This window comes from Anolis carolinensis, unplaced genomic scaffold, assembly GCF_035594765.1.
Source record: "Anolis carolinensis isolate JA03-04 unplaced genomic scaffold, rAnoCar3.1.pri scaffold_7, whole genome shotgun sequence".
In the NCBI taxonomy this organism is placed as follows: domain Eukaryota; kingdom Metazoa; phylum Chordata; class Lepidosauria; order Squamata; family Dactyloidae; genus Anolis; species Anolis carolinensis.
The window spans coordinates 2473971-2495550 of record NW_026943818.1 but is presented as its reverse complement, the minus strand read 5'-3'; the positions used below and the strand labels follow the sequence as shown (position 1 = coordinate 2495550).

The 21580-nt window shown below is 43.5% G+C and overlaps 3 protein-coding genes across 3 annotated transcripts in view; 2 read left to right on the top strand and 1 right to left on the bottom strand.

Moving 5' to 3' along the window:
* Positions 1-841: 841 nt before the first annotated feature.
* On the bottom strand, positions 842-21450 carry dpp7 (dipeptidyl peptidase 7). The gene is made up of 13 exons (XM_062959460.1): positions 21302-21450; positions 20421-20534; positions 19988-20127; positions 17690-17853; positions 15457-15592; positions 15259-15340; positions 14280-14446; positions 14045-14105; positions 3837-3955; positions 2782-2938; positions 2442-2506; positions 1628-1698; positions 842-1261 (listed from the first exon to the last, which is right to left on the bottom strand). The coding sequence occupies exons 1-13, from the start codon at positions 21363-21365 to the stop codon at positions 1144-1146; spliced, it is 1458 nt and encodes a 485-aa protein (XP_062815530.1). The 5' UTR covers positions 21366-21450; the 3' UTR covers positions 842-1143.
* Positions 5334-13405, top strand: LOC103281814 (kelch-like protein 9). Its single transcript, XM_008124058.3, has 4 exons — positions 5334-6577; positions 9415-9667; positions 10869-11029; positions 12364-13405. The coding sequence occupies exons 1-4, from the start codon at positions 5531-5533 to the stop codon at positions 12787-12789; spliced, it is 1887 nt and encodes a 628-aa protein (XP_008122265.2). The 5' UTR covers positions 5334-5530; the 3' UTR covers positions 12790-13405.
* The window catches only part of LOC100562787 (dual specificity testis-specific protein kinase 1), a 28081-nt gene continuing 27916 nt past the window's right edge, over positions 21416-21580 (top strand). The window contains exon 1 of the mRNA XM_062959476.1: positions 21416-21549. The gene's annotated coding sequence lies outside the window, so the exon portion shown is untranslated. The remainder of the gene's footprint in view (positions 21550-21580) is intronic.

Here is a 21580-nt window from a genome sequence, read left to right as displayed (position 1 = left end):
TTTTACAAATTAAGCACCAAAACATCAGGTTATACAACAAATTTGGCAGAAAAAGTAGTTCAATACGCAGTAATGCTATGTAGTAATTACTGTATTTATGAATTTAGCACCAAAATATCACGATATATTGAAAACATTGACTACAAAAATGCGTTGGATAATCCAGAATGGTGGATAAGCGAGTGTTGGATAAGTGAGACTCTACTGTATATACATATAATATTGATAATATTATTATAATGGAATACATTATTATACTAATAATACAATATAATAATATTAATTATTTATTAAATGTAATATTACTAATAATATTACCATATAATGATATAGTAAAAGGTAAAGGTTTCCCCTGACGTTATGTCCAGTCGTGTCCGACTCTGTGGGTTGGTGCTCATCTCCATTTCTAAGCCCAAGAGCCGGCGTTGTCCATAGACACCTCCAAGGTCATGTGGCCACTGGCATGACTGCATGGAGCGCCGTTACCTTCCCGCCGGAGCAGTACCTATTGATCTACTCACATTGGCATGTTTTCGAACTGCTAGGTTGGCAGGAGCTGGAGCTAACAGCCGGTGCTCACTCCGCTCCCGGGGTTTGAACCTGGGACCTTTCGGTCTCCAGCTCAGTGCTTTAATGCTTATATTGTGCTCTGGTAATAATATATGTTCATTTGATTTGTAAGCCACTCTGAGTCCCCTTCGGGGTGAGAAGAGCGGGATATAAATGTAGTAAATAAATAAATAAGAAAGGAGGAAAGGCACAACTTATGGTGCCAGAACTGGGCCGAAATGGACATGAGTCTCCTCTGGCACCCAGGATACACACAGAGAATAGGCAGAGCTCCTGAGGCATCCTCTTCCCTTTTATTTTGGCACAAAACTGCTTGGCACAATTGTGTCACTGCTCCAGCAGGACACGTTGCTCTGCATTTGAACAATGGATTCAAATGTCAGGAAAAGAGATTCTGCCTTAGCATTAGGAAGAGCTTCCTGACCGTTAGTGTTGTTGCCTGAGAGTCCAACCAGCTTTCTTTGGAGGCTTTCAAGCAGAGGCTGGATGGCTGTCTGTCAGGAGGGCTTGGATTGTGCCTTTTCTCCCTTCTGCAACAGCATCCCAACATGGCACCTTGGGCTCCTGTCTTGTTTAGGCTCCCAGTGGCCCTTTCCTGCTGGCGGAGGCTGATCTCACCCAGTCGAGGATGAGGCTTGCTTCCTGGAGGCGAGCCTCGCGGACGGAGGGTGGATCTGCCGGGTTGGAAGCCCTGCGGGGACAGAAAGCCTTCAGAAGGAGCTACAGAATGGGAAGAGACCCAAAATGACCAAACCTTCTCTAGATGTTTTCAAGCAGAGGCTGGGTGGCTGTCTGTTGGGAGGGCTTCGGCTGTGCCTCCCAATCTGGCTGAAAGGGGTTGGACTAGATGCCCTTTAGGGATCTCAAATCAAGCACAGACTGCCTGGGAATCTAGTGGATTCTCCTTCTTTGGAAGCTTTTGTGTCTTCTTTCGTGGCAGAAGAGGGTTGGATTGGATGCCCTTTGAGGTCCCTTTCCAACTCTATGATTTTATACAAGCGAAAGCCCAGGGATGGAGATGAGTAATGCAGCCTCCACTCATCCCTGCCATACCTACCGAAGGTCCAAGTGATGGGCACCTCCTGAAATTGTGATTGCGATCAATGAGGAGCTCAGGTTCTTTCTGATCTGAAAGGAAGAAACAGCAAATGGTCAGGCTCCTTTTGGACTCCCAACTCCCACAATCCCTATCAGCTGTGCCAAGGGGAAGGTGTGGAGTATTTGTATGTCTGTGCAATCAAAATACCTGCAGACTCATGGATTTTGCAAGATTTTCTCAGGCGAAGGAGACACTGGTTTTGCCAAACTCTGAAAGATTGCCTATTGCACTTGGAATTACCTTTGGGCTCTTATTTTGGACTCTCACTCCCAGAATATAGATGGTTGAGATGTTATGGGAATGACAGTCCAAAAAGGCATTGTACCCCATGATCAAAAAAGTCTAGCTTGCAACATTTAAGGGAAAGGAATTCAGGTCAGATCTTGAGTGTGTGCATGTGCCCTCAAGTCATTTATTTACATCATCATCATTATTATATTAATATATTATTATATAAATAATTATAACATATTAATATATGACAACAATAACAACAACAATAATAATTTATTGACTCATGGCAGCCCCATGAATTTCAGAGGTGTTTCTTAGGTAGGGGATCCTTGGAAGTGATTCTGCCAGTTTCCTCCTACGAAATCCATCTTACAGCTCTTGGTCTCCCACCCAAGTCCCAACCAAGGCTGATACTGCTTAGCATAAAAAATCAGGTGAGATCCGATGCCGTGAGGATATTTGGGCCTGGGGAGAGGTAAGAAGATGCCCTTGTAACCTAGTGGTAGACCAATGAAAGTATGTGGGTTGAAAAACTTACTCCGCCGCCTGCCCAGGGATCCAGGTCTCCGTTGGAGAAGACGATGTTGCTTGCAGCGGCCAGATCTGCCAACGTCAAATGAGATAATTGGGCTTATATAATGGTGTTTACACACTTGCCGAAAAGGACACCAAATGCCAAACTAGAAAGCTAATGAGCTCCAAGGAAGAGACAGCTGCTGGCGGGAAAGCTTGTGTAATAGGTCAGAACGCTTCCGATATCGATGAAGATGTTGCCATTTCCGGCGTCTATGCCAGGCCTGCACAACATGCTCAGAGGCCGCCACGTTTGGCCCAAAAGGGTTTTGGTCACTAACACAAGAAGAGAAGTTCAAGCTTACTGCTGCCCCAGAAGCTTGTGTCCAGCCAAGAGGGCCTCGGGTGGACGCCCCACCGACGGAAACAGTAGGAATCCCTGTCGGCCTCCGTGAAGGGGATCTCCGGAAACATGTCCGTCACGTTGTTGCTGTCAAAGGTCAAGTTGATCTCGGTGCAGGCCTGGAGCAAGACAGAAGAGGGTTTTGCATTTGTTTGCATTTGGTGACTTAGGTAAAGGTAAGGTTTTCCCCTGACGTTAAGTCCAGTCATGTCTGACTCTGGGGGTTGGTGCTCATCTCCATTTCTAAGCCGGAGAGCCGGCGTTGTCCATAGACACTTCCAAGTCATGTGGCCACTGGCATGACTGCATGGAGCGCCGTTACCTTCCTACCAGAGCAGTATCTATTGATCTACTCACACTCTGGGGGTTGGTGCTCATCTCCATTTCTAAGCCAAAGAGCCGGCGTTGTCCGTAGACACCTCCAAGGTCACTTGGCCACTGGCATGACTGCATGAAGCACCATTACCTTCCCACCAGAGCAGTATCTATTGATCTACTCACACTCTGGGGGTTGGTGCTCATCTCCATTTCTAAGCCAAAGAGCCAGCATTTTCCGTAGACAGCTCCAAGGTCATGACTGCATGGAGCGCCATTATCTTCCCACCAGAGCAGTATCTATTGATCTACTCACACTCTGGGGGTTGGTGCTCATCTCCATTTCTAAGCCAAAGAGCCAGCGTTGTCTGTAGACACCTCCAAGTCATGTGGCCATAGGCATGACTGCATGGAGCACCCTTACCTTCCCACCGGAGCGGTACCTATTAATCTACTCACATTTGCATGTTTTCGAACTGCTAGGTTGGCAGGAGCTTGGGCTAACAGTGGGTGCTCATTCCGCTCCCAGGATTTGAACCTGGGACCTTTCAGTTTGCAATTTCAGCAGCGCAGCGCATTAACACACTGTGCCACCACTAGCATAAATCACCAACAGGATGCCTGGAGAACTCGCTGCTGCAAGACGTGGAGCAACTGCATTTCGGTTGCACCCAACTTCTAATTTTTCTCCTCCCCACGTACCTGATAATCCCACGCATCCGCATCGGAGCCTGTCCCGCAGCCGGTTGGGTCGGCGCACTTCCGGTATTCCTTGTAAATGTCGAAACATGGAACAGTCCCGGTGGAGTTATAGAACAGCCCTAGTGAGCAGAAGAAAGGAGGTTTAGACTGATTTCAACGCTGTTTTGGGGAAAATAATATAGCAAGCCTTGGCCCAAAGACAGTAGATTCTCAATGTGTTGTCGAAGGCTTTCATGGCCGGGGTCACATCTATGGCAGGCATCCTCAGAGGTTGTGAGGCAGGGATAAACTGGGCAAGGAAGGAACAAATATATATCTGTGGAGAGTCCAGGGTGTGGCGAGAATCCATATCTATGCCTGCCATAGATGTGGGCGAAACGTCAGGAGAGAATACTTCTGGAACATGGCCACACAGCCCAAAAGACATACAACAATTTATTTATTTATTTATTTACAGTATTTATATCCCGCCCTTCTTTCTCACCCCGAAGGGGACTCAGGGCGGATTACAATGAACACATATATGGCAAACATTCAATGGCAACAGACAAACAACATACAGTATAGACAGACACAAGAGGCATTTAACATTTTTCCAGCTTCACAATTCCGGCCACAGGGGGAGCTGTTGCTAATAATAATAATAATAATAATAATAATAATAATAATAATAATAATAATACTTTATTTATATACCGCCCTATCTCCCGGATGGGACTCAGGGCGGTTTACAGTCATAAAAGCAAACACAAACATAACATAACAACATAATACACATTATTAAACAAAGTAAAATAATCCAATTATAACAATAAATCACACTTACATGACCAGATCAAGGAAACGGGAACCATAAAACCAATATATTAAAATGTATCATTTTAGGCTAGGGAAATCTTGTGCAGTATATTCAGGCCCAGAAATCGGCAGTAGTTGCTTCACCGTCCACTAGTGGCTGTACTTCCTCATTCCTTTCCTTGTGTTTTGCTGGCAGTTTTATGGTGTTGTAAATTAGTTAAATTAGCCTCCTGCATAAAGCGTACCTAAATTTCCCTACTTGACAGATGCAACTGTCTTTCGGGGCTGCTAGGTCAACAGCAAGCCCGGCTATTTAATGGTCGGGGGCTTAACCTGACCCGGGCTTTGAACTCATGACCTCTCGGTCAGTAGTGATTTATTGCAGCTGGTTACTAGCCAGCTGCGCCACAGCCCGGCCCAGTAGATTCTCAGTTAATAACACAAACAACCAGAGCTCTCAATGGAGTGCCCGATTCAAGGGGCAATGGCTCCTCTTGTTTTTTGGCTGGATCGGACAGACCTTGCTTGCAACTCTGCTTTGAGAGAGAGAAATTGTAGCCCAGCCAGCCCTGCCTTTGGTCCACAAAGCGAAGAGTCCTGGGAAGCCGGGCAAGCCTGGTCTTGCTACCTGGCCGGCCCAACAGTCACCACGCCCCTGCCTTTGGGTCTCTTCCAAGTCTGTCATTCTGTGAGCCAGCTTTGCCTTGGGAAGGACACATCAGCTGACCTGCTCTCCTTGGCAGCCTGAAACAGGACAACACAGCAGGCCAAACATGAGCCAAGCAGAAGGGAATGGGCACTCAAGCCATTTGGAGGTCAAGAAGGATGCTTTGACGGTGATGCCCTGAGTTGAAGGAGAGCAACTGTATCTCCGCTTTCCTTGTCCGAAGGGGCCGATGTCTCTCGACGGTCAACCCCGGAGCCTTTCTTCGGACGTCTACCTCTCCAGACTCGTGGAGGGTCTTGGGGGCCTCCGCTCCGGGAACGTCCTTTGTGACGTGACGTTGGAGGCCGAGGGGGTCTCCTTCCCTGCCCACAAGGCTGTCCTGGCTGCGGCCAGCGGCTACTTCAAGATGCGCTTTGGGAGAGAGGATGCAGACGGCAATGGACACCTCAAAGTCGGCTCCGTCTCGGCCCGAGGCCTAGAGAGCGTCCTCTCCTTCGTCTACTCCAACCGCCTGGCACTGACCCTCCGGACCGTGGAGGAGACCTTCTGGGCGGCCGAGGCGCTGCTGGTGCGCGAGGTGATGGGCCTCTGCTTCCGCTTCCTGGAGGACAGTCTCAGCCAGGAGACCTGCCTCCGGGTCCTCAAGATTGCCAAACGGATCGGACCGGCGGAGCTGACGGAAAAAGCGGTTTGTTGCGTGAGCAGGCATTGCGCGGAGATCCTGACCGATCCGTCGCGGCTGAAGGACCTGGATGGAGACACATTTTGTGAAATCCTGGACAGAGAGGATACGCAAGGTCTCACGGAGCTGGAACTCTTCCAGGCAGCTCTCAGCTGGTTGCAACAAGATGACGCACGGCTCAAAGATGCGCCCCGTCTCTTACGGAGAATCCGGTTCCCGCTCATACCGCTCAGAGACTTGCAGGGATGTGTCCGGGAAGAGCCCGTCGTGAAGGCAGAGCCCGCTTGCCGCCGGTATCTCCAGGAGGCCTTGGACTATCATTCCCAGCCGTACGCACAGCCGGTCCTGCAGAGCGAGCGGACAAAGGTCCGAGGAGGGGCCCACGCGCTGCTCGTCCTCGGCGGCAGGTCTGCAGACAACACCATCCGCAGTGATGTCTGGGCGGCTGCGGATCAGAGTTGCCGTTCCTGGGAGGAGATTGGGAAACTGAGCGGGCCCACGTACAACCACTGTGTTGCTGTGATGAACAACTTCGTCTTTGTCATGGGCGGCCAGGATAAGTTTGACCCCACAGGGCAATTTCCTTCCAACAAGGTGAGTGCAAAGCGTAGAACCGTTTTGTATTTATAAGCCGCCCCAAGAACCCTCGGGGAGATGGAGTCGGGGTACAAAAATAAAATCACTATTATTATTCTCATTATAACCCCACGACTGCTCATTCCTGCAGTGGAGTCAGGATCGTGATTTCCGCCATGCTTTACTTTCATCTTTGAAGGATGCGCCAGGTAAAACTGCATACAGGATGATGGGTCTTATCATAGTTTGGGGTTTTATATTAGGGATGATATGCTAATTATATACAGTAGAGTCTCACTTATCCAACACTCGCTTATTCAACGTTCTGGATTATCCAACACATTTTTGTAGTCAATGTTTTCAATACATCGTGATATTTTGGTGCTAAATTCGTAAATATGGTAATTACTACATAGCATTACTGTGTATTGAACTACTTTTTCTGTCAAATTTGTTGTATAACCTGATGTTTTGGTGCTTAATTTGTAAAATCATAACCTAATTTAATGTTTAATAGGCTTTTCCTTAATGCCTCCTTATTATCCAACATATTCACTTATCCAACATTATGCCGGCCCGTTTATGTTGGATAAGTGAGACTCTACTGTATATGTGTATGTGTATACACACACACATATATACCTATATACAATATCATTTACAATAATATATAATATATTGTATATGCATATAATATTAATATTATTTTGAAATACAATATAATAATATAATATATTAATATTAATTATATATTATATATTACTTGTAATCATATTAATAATAATATTTTTAATACAATGTAATACTAATAATACAATATAATAACATTAATTATATATTATATATTACATGTAATATTGTTAATAATATTACAATATATTGATATAGTACAATATAGTAATTTATTGCCAGTCTTGTGCTATGCTAATAATATAATATTGTATGTAAATATAATTTATAAGCCACTCTGAGCCCCCTTCGGGGTAATAAATAAATAAATAACCCCACGATTGCTCATTCCTGCTGTGGAGTCAGGATCGTGATTCCCGCCATGCTTTATTTTATCTTTTCAGGTGCTTGGATGCGCCAGGTATAACTGCATACAGGATGATGGGTCTTATCATGCTTTGAAGGTTTTATATGAGGGATGATAGGGTATGTCACGTTCTCTCATTCACTTGGGAATTTTTAATCTGGATCTATGGCCAGATGCTGAATGTTCCCATTAAGAGAATAATAATAATAATATAATAAATTTATGTTTATATCCCGGCCCATCTCCTCAAAGGGACTCGGGGAGGCTCACACAGGAGAAAGAGCTTGTGAGCCAACAGTGTGATGCAGCAGCTAAAAAAGCCAATGCCATTCTAGACTTCGACAATAGGATTTTAATTTCTAGATCAGTGATTCCCAAAGTGGGCACTACTGCCCCCTGGTGGGCGCTGCAGTGATCCAGGGGGGCGGTGATGGCCACAGGTGAATTTGAATGTTTTAACTTTTTTTGTATTACCTTTCTATTCTGAGCTCAAAAAAGAGTTTCATAATTTCAAACTTCCATGTTTCTAATTTACACCTTTCTTTACTATATTTCACGAAAATGGTATAAACATTAATACAGTAGTCTCACTTATCCAACGTAAACGGGCCAGCAGAACGTTGGATAAGCGAATATGTTGGGTAATAAGGAGAGATTAAGGAAAAGCCTATTAAACATCAAATTAGGTTATGATTTTACAAATTAAGCACCAAAACATCATGTTATACAACAAATTTGACAGAAAAAGTAGTTCAATATGCAGTAATGCTATGTAGTAATTACTGTATTTACGAATTTAGCACCAAAATATCACGATGTTTTGAAATCATTGACTACAAAAATGTGTTGGATAATCCAGAATGTTGGATAAGTGAGACTCTACTGTACATATATACAATATAATTTACAATAATATATAATATTATAATATATTGCAAGATATGGCAGATACCAACTCTCCTAGGCTTCAGGAAAGCCTTAAAGACATGGTTGTGCACGCAAGCTTTTAATGAATGAGAACATGGCCAAGCCCAACAAGAGAAAGAGCTTACGAGCCAACGGTGTGATGCAGCAGCTAAAAAAGCCAATGCAATTCTAGACTTTGTCAATAGGAATTGAGGGGCCGGGCTGTGGCGCAGCTGGCTAGTAACCAGCTGCTATAAATCACTACTGACCGAGAGGTCATGAGTTCGAAGCCAGGTCGGGTTAAGCCTCCGACTATAAAAAAAAAAATAGCCCCGGCTTGCTGTTGACCTAGCAGCCCCGAAAGACAGTTGAATCTGTCAATTAGGGAAATTTAGGGACGCTTTATGCGGGAGGCTAATTTAACTAATCTACAACACCATAAAACTGCTCACGAGGAAAAGAATGAGGAAGAACAGCCACCAATGGACGGTGAAGCAACAGCTCCCCCTGTGGCCGGAAATCGTGAAGCTGGAAGATGTTAAAAAAAATGCCTCTGTGTCTGTCTAAAATTGAATGTTGTTTGTCTGTTGGCATTGAATGTTTGCCATATATGTGTTCATTGTAATCCGCCCTGAGTCCCCTTCGGGGTGAGAAGGGCGGAATATAAATACTGTAAATAAATAATAATAATAATTTAATATCTAGATTGAGGGAAGTCATAGTCCCACTCAGAGTCTGTCTCCTCTGGAGGTGGCCATCTGTTGGGAGGGCTTGGATGGTGTCTTCCACCCTGGCAGAAGGGGGTCGGACTGGGTGACCCTTGGGGTCTCTTCCGTGTCTGGGATTCTAGGATTCTCCTCTTTTTTCCTTCCTTCTTTCACATCCATCCCTGTCCCTTCCCTTCGGACTCCAGGTGCTCCGGTTCGACCCCCGGTTCCGCACGTGGCTCCAGGTGGTCGGCATGCAGGGCCGGCGTACACGTTTCCACGCGGGGGCTTTGAATGACCGGCTGGTGGCCGTGGGGGGAGGAACGCTGCTGGGGACCCTCACCGGCGCGGCCGAGGAGTACCGTCCGGCCAAGAACCAATGGCGCAGCATCACGCCTTTCCCGGTGCCCATCGCCGACCACGCCGGAGCCACACACAAAGGCATCCTCTACGTATCGGGTGAGACCCATGATCCATTCAACTCTTTTGAGGTTCCAGTTCAGACCCCGGAACCTCCCTATTCCCCACGAGAACACTATCTAGTCTCCCAGCTTCATAATAGTATGGGCTTCATAATAATAATCTATATATATAAAAGGATAAAGTTGTTTGCACAGTGACTATAACAACAAAACTAAACGGCCCAGAAATACGAAACTTGGCAACACAACAACGATAATAATAAACACCTACACAGGCAAAACAAAAAAAAGACTATTATACCACAATAAAAATATAAACCTCACTCAGCAGAATCAGACATCACAATTAACAACAAACCAAAGACAACAGGGATATCAAGCAATTATCAATCAACACAAAAATTGAAGAAGGTAACACACTTCAAATACTACTACTAATGTGAGTAGGTGGAGGTCACAGCATAAATACAACCTAATGTAGACTGACAAACACCACCAGACTAAGCCACAGCAACGCGTGGCCGGGCACAGCTAGTAATAATAATAATAATAATAATAATAATAATAATAATAATAATAATAATAGGGTGATGGAGGTGGGATAGAAAAATAAATTATTATTATTTTTATTGTTATTGACACAACGATGTTGTATGACACAGCAAACAATCCAGCATATCTATCTAGTTTGCTGTGTCATACAACGTCGTTGTGTCAATAATAATAATAATAATAATTTATTTTTCTATCCCACCTCCATCACCCTGTTGTTGTTGTTGTTATTATTATTATTATTATTATTATTATTATTATTATTATTATTACTACTACTACTACTACTAGCTGTGCCCAGCCACGCGTTGCTGTGGCTTAGTCTGGTGGTGTTAGTCAGTCTAAATAAAATGACAACCATTAATAAAACACAGGTTAAAATACAGCAATAGAATCATAAAAATGAACTGGGCAAAAGTGCACTAAGTACGACTTGTAAACATGGTGGAAGTTAAAGTGCTATAAGATCATGGGGGAGAACCTTAAAAAGGGGGGTGAACCCTGAGACTAGTACGGGAAGTTTATCATTGCAAATAGGCGGTACTTATTCAAAATGCTGGTTTAAAAAAGTTAAAAATGCTGGTATTTTGGGGCCTCACCCACAACTTGAAAGGCTCAATGGCTCAGTCATGATACTATGGCCGTCTTAACTGGAGCATGCCTCCTCTTTTTTCTCACCCAAACAGGAGGTTTTGCAAGAGGCGAAACCTCGCCTGACGTCTACAGCTACCTCTCCCGCCTGCGCCAGTGGGTGAAGAACCGGCCCATGACCTTTGCCCGCTGCAACCATGGGATGGCCGCCCTCGAGGACAGGCTCCTCTGCGTCGGAGGACGGGCCCTGAGCAATGTAGGTGGTCTTAGAGCAGGGGTCCCCAAACTAAAGCTGGGGGCCGGATGCGGCCCTCCATGGTCATTTACCTGGCCCCCGCCCTCAGTTTTATAATATAATATTTTTATATCAGTTTTAATAATCTATATATATATAAAAGAGTAATGAAATTTCAGCCTAGGACAAAACAACAAAACTACACATCCAAGAAACACTAAACTTGGCAGCACAACCCCTCATCCATGCCTCTACGTTCATACAACAAAAAGAAAAGAAAAATAAAGTCCTAATTAGAGGGAGAGGAATAATGGTTTTTATCCAATTGCTGCCAGTTAGAAGGCTAAGCTCCGCCCACTTGGTCTCCTAGCAACCCACTCAGTCCAGGGGACAGGCAGAGTTAGGCCTCACTTAGGCCTCTTCCCCACTGTCTATAAAATACAGATTATCTGATTTGAACTGGATTATATGGCAGTGTAGACTCAAGGCCCTTCCACACAGCTATATAACCCATGTTATATTATCTGCTTTGAACTGGATTATCTTGACTCCACACTGCCATAAAATCCACTTCAGTGTGCAGTCGGACACAATTGGACTTAATGTCAGGAGGAAACCTTTACCCTTTACCTTAACTACCACCAATTCCTCAATACTTTATTTCCCATACCATAGACTTTGCCACAGCAATACGTGGCCGGGCACAGCTAGTATAACATATTGTACTAGCTGTGCCCGGCCACGCGTTGCTGTGGCAAAGTGGTGGTGGTATTGGTTAAAAATTGTTGTGTAATTTTTATTTGACGTTATTTGCTTTTTTTAAATTAATTTTATTGTAAGTTATATTTTTATTTATTATATTTTATTATTTTCTTGTATTATTTTTAGTTATTTTCTGTTATTATAGTATTTTATTGTATTAATTTTAGTGTTTTTTATTATTTTTTATTGGGTTGCTAGGAGACCAAGTTGGAGGAGCTTAGCCTTCTAACTGGCAGCAATTGGATAAAAGCAATTATTCCTCTCTCTCAAATTAGGACTTTATTTTTCTTTTCTTTTTGTTGTATCAACCTAGAGGCGTGGATGATGGGTTGTGTTGTCAAATTTCGAGGTTGGGGGGCCTGTAGTTTTGTTGTTTTGTGGGTCGCCGTGATGCTATCATTCTTTTATATATATATACATATAATATTGATAATAATATTATGTTATACAATATAATACTAATAGTAATACCATATAATAATATCAAAACGAGTTGCAGTCCTGCCATAAGGATTGACTCCTGTCTCTTTTCTCTTGACAGGTAGCCAAATCCTACTCTCTGTTACTTCTCTGCTCCTTCTGATTTGTTTCAGGATGGGGAATGGGTTCCCGTCACCAAGACGGAGTCTTACTGCCCGGTTTCTGACCAGTGGACCCTGCTGGACCTCCCTGCTTTGGACCTCTGCCAGTTTGGCCTCGCCGCACACCAGCAACAACTGTACATCACGGGGGGCGGCTCGCTGTGCCACCGGAGCAAAGAGGAGGGTGTCTACATCTGTGACACGAACCAGAAAGCATTTGGGAAGGTGGGGTCCCTGCCCGTGGCCCTGGCAGACCATGGCTCCTGTTTTGTCCACCTCCCCATGCGCAAACAGATGGGTGAAGAGGAGCCACTGGTCAGCGGAAGGAAGAAATCCTCCCTCAACTTGCGCATGACCAACACACACAGTCCAAGCTGCTCTTCAGAGGGGGTGAAATCAACAAGGAACACGTGGTCTGAAGCTCCAATTGACATGTAAACAATGGGATTTTTACAGGTCATAAAATCATAGTTGAAAAGCACAATCAAAGCCCCCTCAACAGATGGCCATCCATCCAATGGTGGGAGTGTAAGAAAATTAAAGATTACTGGAAGAAGATTCATAAAGCGACACAAAAAATATTACAAAAAAAACTTCCCCTTACTACCAGAAATATACTTGCTGGGAATTTCTAACATAAAGCTTAATAAAAACCAAGTCAAAATACTATTTCTTATAGGGACAGCGGCAAGACTCGTTCTTGCTAAGGTATGGAAGCAAAAAAATGTCGCCACTATTGAAGATTGGATCTTAAGATTATTTGACATCATTCAAATGGACAGTCTGACACAAAAACTTAGACATGAAAAGGGAAAAACAGACTGGTCAGGCTTCAGAGATTTTATTAGAAAAAGCGGCTACACCCTTAAAATAGACCTATCCGATGTATTAAAAAAAAAAGAGGCATATTAGGACGGCTAGATCGGAAGAAAAAATGAACATTGGCAACGAATAACAGTCCCCAAAGAAGATCTTGGGAAGTCAACTTTTTGCTTTTTGTTTTGTATTTTTTTGTCTTTTTATTTAATTATTATTATTATTTTAAAAATTAATTTTTTTGTTTATGTGTGTATGTATGTATATATGTGTATATATATGTGTGTGTGTATGTGTGTGATATGCTTATATATATATATATATATATATATATACACACACACACACACACACACACACACACACACACACACATATTTTCTTTCAATTCTTATTCTATTTCTATTCCCATGCCTAATTTTCATCTCTATTTCAAGCTTTCTTTCTTTTTTCACTTCACTTCACTATCTCTGCAACAATGTTTTCCTTGCTTTAATTGTACACCAAAAACAATAAAAATAAAAAATAAAAACAGATGGCCATCCAGCCCTCTTAAAAGCCTCCACAGGAGCTTCCACCCAACTCCGAGACAAGAGTTCCACTGTTAAACAACTCTTACAGTCAGGAAGTTTTTCCTCATGGAACATTCCAGTTGTGGTCTGACTAAAGCCGAACAGAGAGGCACCATGATTTTCCTTCATCTAGATCTGCATTTTGATGCAGCCCAAAATCACATTGGCCTTTTGAGCTGCTGCATCACACTGTTGGTTCATGTTCAGCTAAGACTCCGAAGATCCCTTTCAGAAATGGACTGCTGTCGAGCCAATGCCCCAATCACCTTCAGAAGGACGCTGAATGTCTTATCATGATTACTCACCACAAAGGGCTGCCAGGCCTCTGACCAGGTCCTTGTTGGCCAGCATCAGCTCACACCCAACCTGTGTTCACACACACACACATACGCACAGGTCAGGTTTTGAGAGAGGTGCAGAGAACCCAAGAGCAAGCTGTTTCAGGGCAAGAAGACACTCAGTATAACCCAGAGACCAAAGAGGCAGAGCGGTGGGTCAGGATGGATGGTTGCCATATGACCGGTCCAAGGGTTGCCTTACCTTGACAGGGTTGGCCGGGAAGTGGCCCATGAAATCCGTCTTGTAGGGGTAGTCCATCATGGCGATCATGGTGAAGGCATTCCGGGAAAACTCAAACAGCTGGTAGATGTCTTCCTTGGAAGAAAGCTTCTCGCAAGTAGACATTCTGCGGCTAATTTCCTCGTACGCTAGGAAAAAAAAGAGGAATAGTGGTGCATATTCTGGCATATCTGTGTCTTTTTTACCTCTATTTTTTTCCTAAAAATATAAGTATCATCATCCTTTTGTGTGCATAAGGAAGCCTTGCTTCAATAATCTTACAATGTACTGACTTGAAATTCATGGTTTTTTTTTTGTTCATTTGGAAACTCCTGTAAAAATAATGCTGGATTTAATTGTAATCTAATTTTAAATACCTCTTATGCCTGGGTTGTTGTATGTCTTTCAGGCTGTATGACCATGTTCCAGAAGTATTCTCTCCTGACGTTTCGCCCACATCTATGGCAGGTATCCTCAGAGGTTGTGAGGCATGGATAAACTAGGCAAGCTCTGAGGATGCCTGCCATAGATGTGGGCGAAACGTCAGGAGAGAATACTTCTGGAACATGGCCACACAGCCCGAAAGACATACAACAACCCTGCGATCACGGCCATGAAAGCCTTCGACAACACCTCTTATGCCTATTTGGGTCTTAACTCTATCGGAAATCTCAATAGTGGAACTTGCTGCCTTGGACTCCGGGGAGGCTCCACATTTGGAGGCTTTGTAACATCTGCCAGGGGTGCTTTGATTGTGTTTTTCCTGCCTGGCAGGAGTGGGGATGGACTGGATGGTCCTTGGGGTCACTCCCAACTCTATGAGTCTATGAGAGCATTTGGGGATTTTGCCAGGATGCAAAGTCATAGCAAAATGGGAAGATTGAACCAACTCTGTCCAAGAAAGACAACTAGAGATGCTGAAAGAGAGCAATTTTTCACTAGACAAGTGTGTTCGCTTTACCTCCAGCTGAATACAGGTCTTGGATCTGCCGAAAGGCGTCTCGCACACCTTGAGCACAGGCCAGGTTGTAGTTCTGGAAATCCTGGAAGAAGGAGACCACAGTTCCTACTCAGACCGCACTGCTGCTAGTTTGCAGGTTCACAGAGGCCCCGTGAATTCAGAATGAGGACTTAGGAGTTGTGGGACCATCCTCCTTACTGCGGTGACATCCCGAAAGAATTGGCTGGAGCCGCCGATCCCGGCCACGGACAGCACAGGGGCGCTGGCGGCCAGTGCGCCGTCGACAACATTGGGGTACTTCATCCTCAGGTATGCGCTGAGCATCCCGCCGTAACTGCAGAGCCGGGAAGAAAAAGTAAGAGGCGGACAATGCGCAAGTATTCACTTAAAAGAGAAAACAGCTGGCTGAAATTTTTCCTCCAGCTCTGTTCTTGGATGCTGATTTCACAGAATCACAAGAGTTGGAAGAGACCCCGCAAGGGCCATCCAGTCTAACCCCATTCTGCCAGGAAGGAAAAGAACAATCAAAGCACCCCCAACAGATAGCCATTTGGTCTCTGCTTCAAAACATCCAAAGAAGGAGCCTCATCTGCTAGTTTTGGTCAATCAGCTTTCTAACAATCTATATATATAAAAGAGTGATGGCATTAGGGCAGCGGACAAAACAACAAAACTACAGGCCCCCCAACCTCGAAATTTGACAACACAACCCATCATCCACGGCTCTAGGTTGATACAACAAAAAAAAAAGAAAAATAAAGTCCTAATTAGAGAGAGAGGAATAATTGTTTTTATCCAATTGCTGTCAGTTACAAGGCTAAGTTCCGCCCACTTGGTCTCCTAGCAACCTACTCAGCCCAGGGGACAGGCACAGTTAGTCCTCACCTAGGCCTCTTCCACAGATTATCTAATTTGCACTGGATTATATGGCAGTGTAGACTCAAGGCCCTTCCACACAGCTATATAACCCATTTAGAATCTTATATTATCTGCTTGGCACTGGATTATCTTGACTCCACACTGCCATATAATCCACTTCAGTATGCATTTTATACAGTTCTAAGCAGATAATAATAATAATAATAATAATAATAATAATAATAATAATAATAATAGAAGCATAGAATCCAAGAGTTTGGAGAGACCCCTAAGGGCCATCCAGCCCAACCCTTTCTACTATGCAGCAGGACACAATCCAAGCATTCACAACACATGGACAACGTATAAATACTATACAATACTACACAGGAACATAGACCCCCCTCTACCCTAACCACTTTCACAGTACACAAACAACCAAATGCATACTAAACATAGAGACAACCATACAACACACATTCAATACCACCACTACCTCAACAATTTCTCACCAACACCACCAGACAACGCCACAGCAACACGTGGCCGGGCACAGCTAGTAATAATAATAATAATAATAATAATAATAATAATAATAATAATAATAAATTCAGCCACTATCAGGACCTCAAAATTGAACTGCAAAGACTCTGGCAGAAACCAGTGCAGGTGGTCCCGGTGGTGATGGGCACATTGGGTGCCGTGCCAAAAGATCTCAGCCGGCATTTGGAAACAATAGACATTGACAAAATTATGATCTGCAAAAGGCCACCCTACTGGGATCTGCACGCATCATCCGAAAATACATCACACAGTCCTAGACACTTGGGAAGTCTTCAACTTGTGATTTTGTGATATGAAATCCAGCATGTCTATCTTGTTTGCTGTGTCATAATAAAATAATAATAATAATAATAATAATAATAATAATAATAATAATAATAATACATCACACAGTCCTAGACACTTGGGAAGTGTTCGACTTGTGATTTTGTGAAACGAAATCCAGCATGTCGATCTTGTTTGCTGTGTCATCATAAAATAATAATAATTATAATAATTTTATTCTTGTACCCTGCCTCTATCTCCCCGCAGGGACTCGGGGTGGCTTACAAATAAAAAACAAGCATACATACAATAACATCATATACCGTAAACGCAGGAATTAAAATTAAAACATATGATAAAATCATAATTATTAATAAGACAAAGTTAAAACGCAGCAATAAAGCATAAGGATGGGCTGGTCAAAAGTGCACTAAGTGAGACTTGTAAACATGGAGGAAGTTAAAAGTGCTATAAGAACATGGGGGAGAACCCAAAATTGAGTTGAACCCTGAGGCTATATCAAGAAATTATCCATGCAGATGCAACTGATCAGGGATAATGATGCATGTGTGTAAACACGCCAAGTCTCAAGATATTTTCATGGTGGTCGTGAAATATTTGTTCTCACAAGTATGAAAAATACATTCCCAATATTCCTTGACTGGTCCAAAGAAAGTGAAAATATCCCACCAGCTGCTCAGGGAAAATGGCAAAGGAAGGAAGGAAGGAAAAGGAAAAGACTCACCTGCCTCCAAAAGCAATGACCGGCGCATCCTGCGCACCATACTGTTCCTTCAGTGCTGCAATAAGGACGGCGTAGTCGGCTAAGGCTTGTTCCACGCTCAGCAGGCCTGCGTTCTCCCTCTGTAGCGAGGCGGCTCCGAACGGGAGGGACTTCCCATAGTACCGCTGAGGAAACCATGAGAATATTGGAAGGGAAGAAAAACCAGAATTTTTGGAGTGGAAGGAACCCTGGGGTGCAGGCCTGCTGCCTTGTTCGACCTGTGCTTCCCAAATTTATGCAGCTCAATGTGTTTTGCTGCCTAACCTGTACAAATTGGTTGTTGGGACTCAGCCATATCTTGGAACAAGTTTATAGTCCTCATCAAGGAAATAGACAGATGAGTTAGCTGGCAGGGAAAGTGTCTCTATTCTCTCCACCTACTTCTGCTTGGTACTGACACTTCTCAGGGACATGCCTCTTTTATTCAAAGCTCCTAGCCACATAGCAAGCCCCTGAGTCCTCCGTTTTGTTCTCCTGTGAGCATGGAGGGAGAAAAGATGTCTCCAGAGAGATAGTTAGATATCGTTTCCATGTAAGCCTTCCCCATGTAAGTCGCTCTGGGTCCCCTTGGGGAGATGGAGGTGGGATACAAAAATAAAGTTATTATTATTATTATTGTTATTATTATCTAGGCCAGGGGTCCCCAAACTACAACCCGGGGGCCACATGCGGCCCATCGAAGCCATTTATCCGGCCCCCGCGGTGGCAGGTCCCTCCTCCGCCGAGGAAGGCTCAGTGCGCGCCTTCCAAAGCTTTGCTTCTTTATAATGGTATTTTAATTATTATTTAGTTAATAATTAATTATTAAGGGGTGCTTTGCTAGTGCTTTTGGTGCACAAAGGCAGAAGGGAATTGGACTAAATAGCCCAAGGGGTTTCTTCCAACCCTCTTTGTTATTATTATTGACACAAAGTATAACACAGCAAACGAGATATCTATGCTGGATTTTGAATCACAAAATCACAAGTCGAACACTTCCAAAACATTTAGGACTGTATGATGCATTATTATTATTACAGTAGAGTCTCACTTATCCAAGCCTCGCTTATCCAAGTTTCTGGATTATCCAAGCTATTTTTGTAGTCAATATTTTCAATATATCATGATATTTTGGTGCTAAATTCATAAATACAGTAATTACAACATAACATTACTGCGTATTGAACTACTTTTTCTGTCAAATTTGTTGTATAACATGATGTTTTGGTGCTTAATTTGTAAAATCATAACCTAATTTGATGTTTAATAGGCTTTTCCTTAATCCCTCCTTATTATCCAAGATATTCGCTTATCCAAGCTTCTGCCGGCCCATTTAACTTGGATAAGTGAGATTCTACTGTATTATTATTATTATTATTATTATTATTATTATTATTATTATTAACATTGAGGCTGGGTGGCTATCTGTGAGGGTGCGTTGTTTGTGCTTTTGGTGCACAAAGGCAGAAGGGGGTTGGACTAAATGGCCCAAGGGGTCTCTTTCAACCCCTTTATTATTTTTTAGATGATGATGATGATGATTATTATTATTATTATTAGCATTGCGGCTGTAGTTGTTCCCTTTTTTAAACTTCAAAATAACATATGTGCAGTGTGCATAGGAATTTGTTAATAGTTTTTAAAAAACTAAAAAAAACTATAGTTTTTTTAAAAAACTATATAATAATAATATAATAAAACTTTATTTATAACCCGCCACCATCTCCCCAATGGGGACTCGGGGCGGCTTACATGGGGCCATGCCCTCCCTAGCCCTCCAGCGGTCTGAGGGACCGTGAACTGGCCCCCTGTTTAATAAGTTTGGGGACCCCTGATCTAGGCCCTGACTTTCCTATATAGAAATGTGGTCCTTTCAATAAAATATTTTGTAACTTTCAAAGCTTGACTCTGCTCCTGCCATTGCTGAAGTTCAATTGCTCGACTGCTGGCTGTAGGCCCCTTCCACACAGCACTATAAAGTCCACGTTGAACTGGACTATGTGGCAGTATGGACTCAGATAACCCAGTTCAAAGCAGGTATCGTGGATTATCTGCCTTGGTAACTTGTCTCTCTATTTTTTAATCTGTCGGGGGTGCTTTGAATGCGATTTCCTGCTTCTTAGCAGGGGGTTGGACTGGATGGCCCATGTGGCCTCTTCCAACTCTACTATTCTATGATTCTATGATTCTATGAATTATTCCTACAGAGAGACGCCTCAAGCACCAGCTTGAGCACCGAAAGCAAAGGTCTGATGACGGGACGCCAATGAAGACACTCACATGCTCCGCAAATACCACCAAAGCGCCCTGCTGCCCGGCGAGTTCCAGGATGAAGCCGCAGTTCTCAGCAAAGTTCCAGACGTCTCCTTCATTGCCGGTGTAAAAAAAGATGGGTCCGTTTCCTCTTTTCCAAAATTTATCTGTATGGGACAGAAAATGGTCTACTGAGCCCCCAATAGCACAGTGGATTAAACCGCTGAGCTGCGGCAGTTCGAATCCGGGGAGCAGGGTGAGCTCCCTCTGTTAGCCCCACTTTCTGCCAACCTAGCAATTCAAAAACATGCCAATGTGTGAGTAGATCAATAGGCGCCTGGTGTAGACTCATATAATCCAGCCTCTGTTTAAAAGCCTCCAAGGAAGGAACTTTCACAGCTTTGGGCCTCGTATTGGAAGTAAGAAAGGAATCGAATAAATTAGCGAAACAGTATTATACCTGTGATGAGGTATCTCTGGGGGAAAGTCCTGTTGCTGTAGCTTTCGAAATTGAAGTGATCCAGCCACTGATCGAAATATTTCTCTTCAAAGCCCGTCTGGAGGGTCCTGAAAGCTGAAAAAGGAGCCAAGATGGATTCAAAATGAGCAAAAATCAATCTCCCCAAAATAGTAATACAGTAGAGTCTTGCTTATCCAAAGTAAACAGGCCGACAGAACGTTGGATAAGCGAATATATTGGATAATAAGGAGAGTTTAAGGAAAAGTCTATTAAACATTAAATTAGGTTATGATTTTACAAATTAAGCACCAAAACATCATGGTATACAACAAATTTGACAGAAAAAGTAGTTCAATACACAGTAATGCTATGTAGTAATTACTGTATTTACAAATTTAGCACAAAAATATCATTATGTATTTAAAACATTGACTACAAAAATGCGTTGTATAATCCAGAACGTTGGATAAGCGAGTGTTGGATAAGTGAGACTCTACTGTAATAATAAATAGTATTTATTTACTTTTAAATCTATGGCAGGCCTCCTCAGAAGTTGTGAGGTATCTGCCTAGATATTCTGGGTTATATGACTGTGTGGAAGGGCCCTAACCCTGCCATATAAAATCTGCTTTGAATTGGATTATTTTAGGGCCCTTCTACAGTCATTTAAACCAGAATATCAAGGCAGAAAATCCCACATCATTATTATGTCATATTGGCTTCTTCTGGAATATGTAGGCCAAAATAATATATTTTTTTTAATTTCCCAAACTGTGTTTTGAAGACCAAAGGTGCCCCTGAGCATGTGCAGAGTTGGGAAAGGAAGCCTGAAGGAAGGCTCTCTGGAGCATGGGCAGAGTTCCTCCCAATTCGGGCCTTACCGGCTGGCGAGACCCCCCAAAGCAGTACGGTTGCCATGACGACCACCTGGCCGGGCGCCTCCATTTCGCCGGCGATGAGGCACGGTCACGCGGGGAGCTATCACGTGACCCCACGAAGGGGCGGAGCCAAGAGGCGCGGGAGGAAGGGCGGCCTAGCTTCCGTTGCCATAGTTACCGAGGCGCCCTCTGCCATCTTGGTTGCTGAGGTGAAAGGAAAAGAGGCCTCTCTGCGTCCGAATTCATATTATGTAATGACATATCATTATGTTATATTACTAT

Bases quoted from the DNA above. Each gene is read 5' to 3' on its own strand.
- LOC103281814 (XM_008124058.3), top strand. From the start codon at position 5,531: ATGTCTCTCGACGGTCAACCCCGGAGCCTTTCTTCGGACGTCTACCTC. The intron at 6,578-9,414 runs GTGAGTGCAAAG...TTCGGACTCCAG, and splicing joins GGCAATTTCCTTCCAACAAG to GTGCTCCGGTTCGACCCCCG. The intron at 11,030-12,363 runs GTAGGTGGTCTT...GATTTGTTTCAG, and splicing joins GAGGACGGGCCCTGAGCAAT to GATGGGGAATGGGTTCCCGT.
- dpp7 (XM_062959460.1), bottom strand. From the start codon at position 21,365: ATGGAGGCGCCCGGCCAGGTGGTCGTCATGGCAACCGTACTGCTTTGG. The intron at 14,447-15,258 runs GTAAAGCGAACA...TTTTTTTCCTAG, and splicing joins AGACCTGTATTCAGCTGGAG to CGTACGAGGAAATTAGCCGC. The intron at 2,507-2,781 runs GTAAGCTTGAAC...TGACGTTGGCAG, and splicing joins CACAAGCTTCTGGGGCAGCA to ATCTGGCCGCTGCAAGCAAC.